Source organism: Morone saxatilis, unplaced genomic scaffold, assembly GCF_004916995.1.
Source record: "Morone saxatilis isolate NCDOM2014 unplaced genomic scaffold, NCSU_SB_2.0 Contig21, whole genome shotgun sequence".
Classification (NCBI taxonomy): domain Eukaryota; kingdom Metazoa; phylum Chordata; class Actinopteri; family Moronidae; genus Morone; species Morone saxatilis.
In genome coordinates, this window is record NW_023339774.1 from 22,842,705 (window position 1) to 22,849,998 (window position 7,294).

At 39.4% G+C, this 7,294-nt stretch overlaps 3 protein-coding genes across 3 annotated transcripts in view; 2 read left to right on the forward strand and 1 right to left on the reverse strand.

The window, feature by feature from the left end:
- Positions 1–4,252, forward strand: part of il7r (interleukin 7 receptor) — a 10,019-nt gene extending 5,767 nt beyond the window's left edge. The window contains exon 8 of the mRNA XM_035668036.1: positions 1,238–4,252. Coding sequence (XP_035523929.1) covers positions 1,238–1,657 — 420 coding nt within the window. The 3' untranslated portion in view covers positions 1,658–4,252. The remainder of the gene's footprint in view (positions 1–1,237) is intronic.
- LOC118332645 overlaps positions 1–7,294 on the forward strand; it is a gene marked incomplete in the record, with an annotated part of 29,902 nt that overhangs the window by 13,454 nt on the left and 9,154 nt on the right.
- capslb (calcyphosine-like b) lies at positions 4,482–6,899 on the reverse strand. The gene is made up of 3 exons (XM_035668037.1): positions 6,723–6,899; positions 6,437–6,646; positions 4,482–4,874 (listed from the first exon to the last, which is right to left on the reverse strand). The coding sequence occupies exons 1-3, from the start codon at positions 6,885–6,887 to the stop codon at positions 4,773–4,775; spliced, it is 477 nt and encodes a 158-aa protein (XP_035523930.1). The 5' UTR covers positions 6,888–6,899; the 3' UTR covers positions 4,482–4,772.

The window sequence follows — 7,294 nt, forward strand, 5'->3', positions numbered from 1 at the left end:
CCATCAGCTGATGTGTGTTTACCACTAGCTGTGATCATATGATATAGCTGGAATTGAGAACCGAGCCTGACTTTGTGGCCTGCCTGAACTAACGCTATGCTCAATTTAGTTTCAGTGTTCCTTTTTCTCAGTGCCAGTTAGCATTTGTTCATCAGTAAATAATCCTAGCCTTTTACCTAGTGTTTCCAGTGTTTGGACTTTTAGTTTGTTTTCTTGGACCTCACGTATTTATTTACTTTCTTTATGGATTTTTGCCTGCTCTGTTGGATTTGTTTGCCTGTATTGGATACTTTATCTGGTTTTGACCTGTGCTTGCCTGACTATCCAATACGCCTTTTTGTAATGACTGTCATGAAATCACTGAACTTCATCAAGCACCTCCTCTGAGTCTGCATTTGGTTCCTTCTCCTGTATTCCTGCTACTGCTACTTGGACTATTGTGACAGTACGAACTGGCCAGCCATGGAGCCTGTTGTGCATCCAAGTTTGTTGGAGGAGGGCACCTAGTAAAGAGTATAGACAGGCAGCTCACAGGCCATAGAAGGAAACATGATTGTCATGGCTTCCGAAGCTATTGGTCGGCTCATCCCCCCCAAGTGTCCCAGAGCCTCAGCTGCCCACCATCTCAGCCTCTTTGCTGCCCAGTGGCACTGAGCTGCCAACAGTCTTGTGTGGTTCCCTGTCAGCGGTTAGAAGAGCACTTGATCCTAGTTCTCTGGTAGCCCAGGTGACCCGTGGATCTTGTTCCTAGTAGTAGACATTAGATAGTAGTTCCTGAGCTGCAGCTATTCAAGTAAACAAGGACCTAATAAAGGACCACTGGAACCACCCAACAAATCCATACAATCAATGAGAACACCCTAAATGATTTCTAGTATTACCTCAATTACTAATTGAACCATCTAAAGGACAACAGCCACCACCTATAGAACCTTTAAAACCTTCTCAGTGGTCGCTAGAACCACCACTCCAAACGCCTACTAGATCTTCTTCAAATACCTCCTAAACTACCTATAAGACCACCTAAAAGAACTTCAGCTCATCTCAGTGATTCCACTGAAATTGATTTATTTCACCACGATTGTTTGGTATTTAAAATGCTGTTGTGACCGGGCCTCAAACAAGTACTCAGTACTTGTAAGCATGACAAAGTTGTTTTTGTGCCTAAACCAACCAAACTTTAACCACTGTTTAGTGGTAATTATTCATTGCCTATTCCATTTTCCTGTTTTTGCAGGGTCTCCTATTGAACTTTAAACCTGAGGTGTTCAGTGCCCTTAAAGTTTACCCAATGGAGAAAACTGAGGAGCAGCCATGTGACGAAACAGAGCCTTCAATTGCTGCTAGTGCTCCTGCTGCTGAAAGCACACAGTCGAATCATGCCTGCTCCACACAAAGCTCTGACTGCTCCAGGAGCACCACCAGTGTCAGCACAGAGGAGCTGGAGTTGTCTGCCCTGCTGAGCAGAAGCTCCTCAGATGGAGAAGACAGCCTCCAGAGCACCAGTCCATCCCCCATCAACGATCTCCAGTTTGGAGAGACACCTCACGCACCTCAGCGTGCATGCAGCAGTGAAGGAAATGAGGCTGAGGTGTTTGGAGTGAGCCAGCAGGAGGAGGCCTATGTCACCATGTCCAGTTTCTATCAGATCAAGTAGATCAGGAGGAGGTAGGAATATAGGACCAGGATCTTTATCAAACTTCTGAGAATTACACTTCAGGATGCTCAAAATCAGTGGTTCCCAACCTGGAAGTCATAATAATAAATTAAAATCTGAGGGGCCACAAAATGATTAGTCCACCAATTTAGTCCATACTGAAATATCTCAACTTTTGCTTTGCATTTAGCTCAAAGCACCACTGTGTCTAGTACAGTCTTACAGAGATGCTAGCATGGCTGTACAATGCTGGACATTTCCACCCTTTCAGGCCTTTAAATATCTTTCAAAACAAACAATCTCAGAGGGGGAAAATAATCAGTTTTTAGTTGAACTGCTCACAGGTCAAATTCACACCAGGACCATAACCTGTGATCAGTGATTACAAATGAATATTGCTCAATTTGGAAAAAAAGGTTGGGACCATTGACCTAAAGAACTTACTGAGGATTAAAAAATGTTCTTCTCTAAAAGTGAAGTATAAGACACATTTATCAAGAGACTTACTCTTACATATGAGAAGAAGTGACCAAAGGATTTATCACATGCACAATCAGAACATGAACAGCCAATTATAGACAAAGATTTACATTGCATAATTTGTCAAGGCTAAAACACACCGGTGTCAAACGACGTATGTCAACTGCCCCTACTATTTTCTGTCTTTAACCTCCACATCATGGAGCCCTGTGTTGTTTCATGACCACTGTCCTATTTCTAGCATCACTGTGCCTAAAATGATTCATTATAATGGCAAAAAAGACAAAACCTGTCGAACCAGAGCTCTGGAGATTGGCTCTTCAAGTGAGTTTAAATGTCTAGGTAGACATTTTGTATGGTACAATCAATAGTAGAAAAAAAACCAGAAAGGTGGCTTTCACAGTTGAAAAGGTTCAGGTTTCATCCCGCTAAATGAGAAGACTGCCACCTGCTGTTGTTAATGTCTGCAGCGTGGCACTTCCTGTCTGTGCTAGCGACAACCCTCAATTCGCCACAGAGCCGGTATGTTTTAAGTGTGTTATTTTTTTAAAGTTAATTTTAAATGACCACCTTAATATCTCCAGTAGCAATTTAAGGGGTCACTTCCTTTATGTTGACCAACTTGTGATAGAGTTTTTAAAAAGAATGGTCAAAGTCTATGCAGCAGAAATTTGATAAATAGCTTTTATTATTACATTTGCGAGTAAAAGTGAAGGATTTTTTTACTTTTCTCTTTCACTTGACTCCAACATGTAACTTGTAGCAGTTTTATAAATGTTGCCTATTAACCCAGAGGTATTTAAATGTAGCTTTTATGTATTTTGTTGTTTTGATGCCGTATGATTATATCAAATATATGTTTATAATATCGTCTACATTTTATACTGACATACCTCCTACAGTCATCTGCTTGTCCAGAGATGGTTGTTAGAGGAACCTTAGAAGCCTGTACCAGTGTTTCTGTATGTTTTACTACAAATCACAGAATACCACTTCCAGAACATACTACAGCCCAGAACTGGTTAAAGGATCAGTTTATTTTTTAGCTGGGCTTGGTGTTCACTATATTGAGTTACATATTTCAAGAAAGTCCTTTAAGTTTCAAACCATAGATTCTGTTGGCTGCCTGAACTTCCATTTTGCTTTGGATTAATACAGATGGGTGACAAATCTCTAAATCTTAATCTAAAGTGTGTTAGTGAGGTGTTTGTCCACCACAAGTTTCCAAAACTGCTTCAGTTCTCCGTTAATAGATCTTTTAAGTATCTAGAACTTGAAGGATAAACTCCATTCTTCTGAAAGATATTATCTCGTTTGGTGTCAATGATGGTGGTGGAGAGTGCTATCTAATGCACCACTCCAGAATAGTTGTTCAACCGCCCAAAGGATCTTTAGAACCCCCTCATGAAACTCAAAACTACCTAAAGAAATCTGTGTAACCTCCAAATGACCAGCAGTATCGCATAAAGCACCATAACAACCACAGAACAAACCAAAAGGATGAGTAGAACCTCCTAAATGTCAACCAGAATCCCTTAATAACCACAAGAACAACCCAATAAGTACTAGAACCTCTTAAATGACCACTAGAACCACCTTAAAGATCTCACAACTAACAACTAGGACCACCTAAATTATCCCTAGTATCTCCTAATTGACCACTAGAACCCCTTAAATGATTTATACAACCACAACACAACAACTACCTAGCGATCTAGAATCACTGAATGGACACCTAGATCCTCTCGTGTCCTGTATGGAAACGTACATTCAGTGTGTTTAATATATTCAGGTTTTCCCTTTAATTTGTCACCTGTCTGTATAAAGATTTACTACAATTCTTAATTCTTCTTCAAACATACAAAAACACCAGTGAGGTCCTTTAAAAGAAAGCTGCTCATATCTGCACTTAAACTGTTAAATAACTAATATCCTGCTGTGGGACAGGCTCTCCTCATTGTTCAAAAGCACTCAGTCCACATTCCTCAGACCAGCAGCACTGAACCACAGTCATTATGATCATAGCGTTGCTGCAGCAACCTGACCGACTCTTTCTGTTAGTGGAGACGTCAAACACACAATGCTGCTTCTAAATATATCTGACACAACTTACACCTCATGTTTCCTCATGGCAACAGCTGAAAGAAATACACAGAATGTACGCTTTGTCTTCAAGAAATCTGATTGTATTATTTCACTCAACTGTCCAAAATATACTGTAAATACTATATGAAAATGTCTGTACTTGTCTAACCAATGTTTTTTATTTAAAGAAAGCCTATGGTGTTTTGTATTAACGTACAATAAAAAAAGAAAGAATTGTTATAAAAACATACTGCTGCATTGTGTTCCCCTACAATACAACACATTTACATTGAGATAATATTCAACTTTTAATTAAAAATGATAACAGTCAGTCTATAAACTACGTGATACTTACTACATTTAGAGAAATTATTTTCTGACTCATAAAAGCACAGAATGAATTACAGCTGGTAGCAAAGAGCTAGATCTTATCAACTTCACACAACATGCTGGTAATTTATTATAAATGCATCCTGATTGTTGAAATGTTATGTGGTGTCTTTTCAGCACAGGAAATGATAGTTTGGAGTTTGTGTCCTTTGATTTAGATTCAGAGCTTCCAGGCGTTTTTCATCATAAGAATAAAGTAGACATCGCTGTCAATGGAGGCGCTGACTCCACAGTAATAGTTGACAAACTCCTCTTTGGTCACCTGTTGATCAGAGGAAAGTTTTTACTGATTTTACAACATGATGATGGAGGGAATCAGATGAAAGTGTGAGTTAAGAGTTATACTATCAAGTAAAAATGTAGAGAAAGGAGGTCAGAATATTAATCAGACAGCAGCTGGTTTCCATCCAAATTAACGTACAACAGACGTTGTGTACATTGATCAGCCACCACCTCTAATTTGGAAAAAGTAATGAGTCAATCTAAGCTAATTGGTAACAAAACTGATTCTGTACTGTTTAACTTTCTACAGAAACTGCATGTCTGTGATAAATATCTGTCAATATGAATTTCACTTATTGTGGAATTAAACAAAAAGTCTAAAAACAGTTCTTCAGAAACAGATCTATTACAGCAATGAAAGGATATTTGGATGGAAACAGCGAGGGAGGAGTGTGTTAGTGCCGGAGAAAGTGAAATAGAAAAGGATGATATGTGTTATAATAGTGTCCATCAACCTGCTACATGTAAAGTCCCTGAACTGAGAGAAACTTCAAATCCACCAAACTGTCCTACTGACGTTGGTATCTTGTATGGTTCATGGAGTCCAAATGTTAGTTTAATTTCACATATCAAATATGTGATATTCTTTTCTTTGTGGTATATTTTAGAAATAGAAACCATACAGTATACCCTGCAGAATACTTCCAGAGGAACCAGTGAGCACTCTGTGAGGAAAATGCAAACAGTGAGATGGAAACCTCTGCCGCTGTCGCCCTCCTCCCACCACCCGAACGATGAACTTGTTTACCAGAATGACGCTAAGTCAGAGTTTCCAGGCATTTCTCATCATCACAATAAAGTAGACATCAGTATCGATGGAAGCACTCACACCAGCATAATAATTCATAAATTCCTCCTGGGTCACCTTCAGAGAGTAATACCAGCATGAATATACATTTATATCAACTTACAACTTCTTTGTAAATGTTTTCTAACAGAGAGACATTTATTGTCCTTCAGACACAGAAACTTAGCTCTTAAAGGGACAGTCCACCCTAAGATCAGAAATACATATTCTTGTACACATAATCTTACCTGTAGAGCTATTTATCCATCTTGATTGTTTTGGTGTGAGTGGCTGAGTTGTGGATATATTTTATCCATAGAGACAGTGCTATAGTCAAACCACCTTTATCGAGTCTAAGACCAGGACTAGTCGAGTCCAAAGAGGTTGGAGTTAAAATCTGAGTTTTCAAAATAAGAGTCCAAATAAGAGAGCCAATGAGATATGTTTTAGCAGCCAGGCAAGTGACATTGTACCTGCTCTAGATGATTTTTGAAACAAATATGCTTCATCAATGGTTTTGTTTTGAAGGAGGAAGTTACTTAAGTGAGCTAGCTAACGTTACATCTCAGCCGAAGCAATAATGTACACATTTTTTGAGTATTGGTATTTAGTCGACTATTAGACGACAGCTCTAGTAAATAGCACCACGAGTAAGACAAAGAATAAATTTTTTGGTTTTGTGGTAAACTGCCCATTTAAAGTACCAGATAAAAAGCTCTGAGCTGCATGTCAGACAAACACAGAGTATTAATTACCTTTCCATCTTTGTCATACGGAGAATCAAAGCTGTCCAAGAATTTCCTGAAGACTTGATCCTCTGTCCATTCCCCGTTCTGATACTTGGGATGGTACTTGGGGTTATAAACCCCCCTCAGGTCTTCAACGGTGATCACTCCATCACCTGTCTTATCCAGCTTCCGAAACGCCTGCATGACCACCTCCTTCCGGGCCTTAGACATCTGTGGCTGCAGTTTACAGATCACTGAAGTTAACAAACATGAAGCAATCCTCGGCCCTACAGCAACCTGTCTGTGTATTTACCCTCAGAGTGATGAGGAACTCATCGAAGTCGATGGTCCCACTCCCATCACGATCAAAGTGCTGAAAGAGAGCCGTGGCCTCTTGTTTCTCAATCAGGATCCCGTAGTCATTCAGACCCTTCAGAAACTCCTTCAGGTCCAGGGAGCGGTTGTTGTCATCATCCATTATTTTGAAGGTTCTGACAAACATAATTTAATATTTTTTACGAACACTGTTATAAGAGTGTAAAGTAAGCTGTCACATAAATGTAGTACAAGTATAAAGTAGCAGACAGCTCAAATACGCAGATACTAAGTATGTTAAAGGTTCAGTCATTGATGGGTAAAGTGCTAATACCACAATTTATTTCTGTTACAAGTAAAAGTGCTATATTGAAACTCATTACTATCAGAAAATGTAAAGTTCAATATATCATTTCGGCTGCTACGGGGTCTCTCACATCAAAAAAATAACTAAAGATGTATGATGATGTGAAGCAGCATGGGATCATGGGAGTTGTTGTCTTCACCACCATTGGCGTCATTGCAGTCAGCTTCTCCCGGTTAGGATTCCTTCAGTGTTCATGGTTCAGG

What these genes read in the sequence shown, in the direction of transcription:
- capslb (XM_035668037.1), bottom strand. Translation starts at nt 6,887, where the DNA reads ATGGATGATGACAACAACCGCTCCCTGGACCTGAAGGAGTTTCTGAAG. An exon ending in AGTTCCTCATCACTCTGAGG is followed by an intron (nt 6,647 to 6,722) that starts GTAAATACACAG and finishes TGTAAACTGCAG; the next exon opens with CCACAGATGTCTAAGGCCCG. An exon ending in CGTATGACAAAGATGGAAAG is followed by an intron (nt 4,875 to 6,436) that starts GTAATTAATACT and finishes TCTGATCAACAG; the next exon opens with GTGACCAAAGAGGAGTTTGT.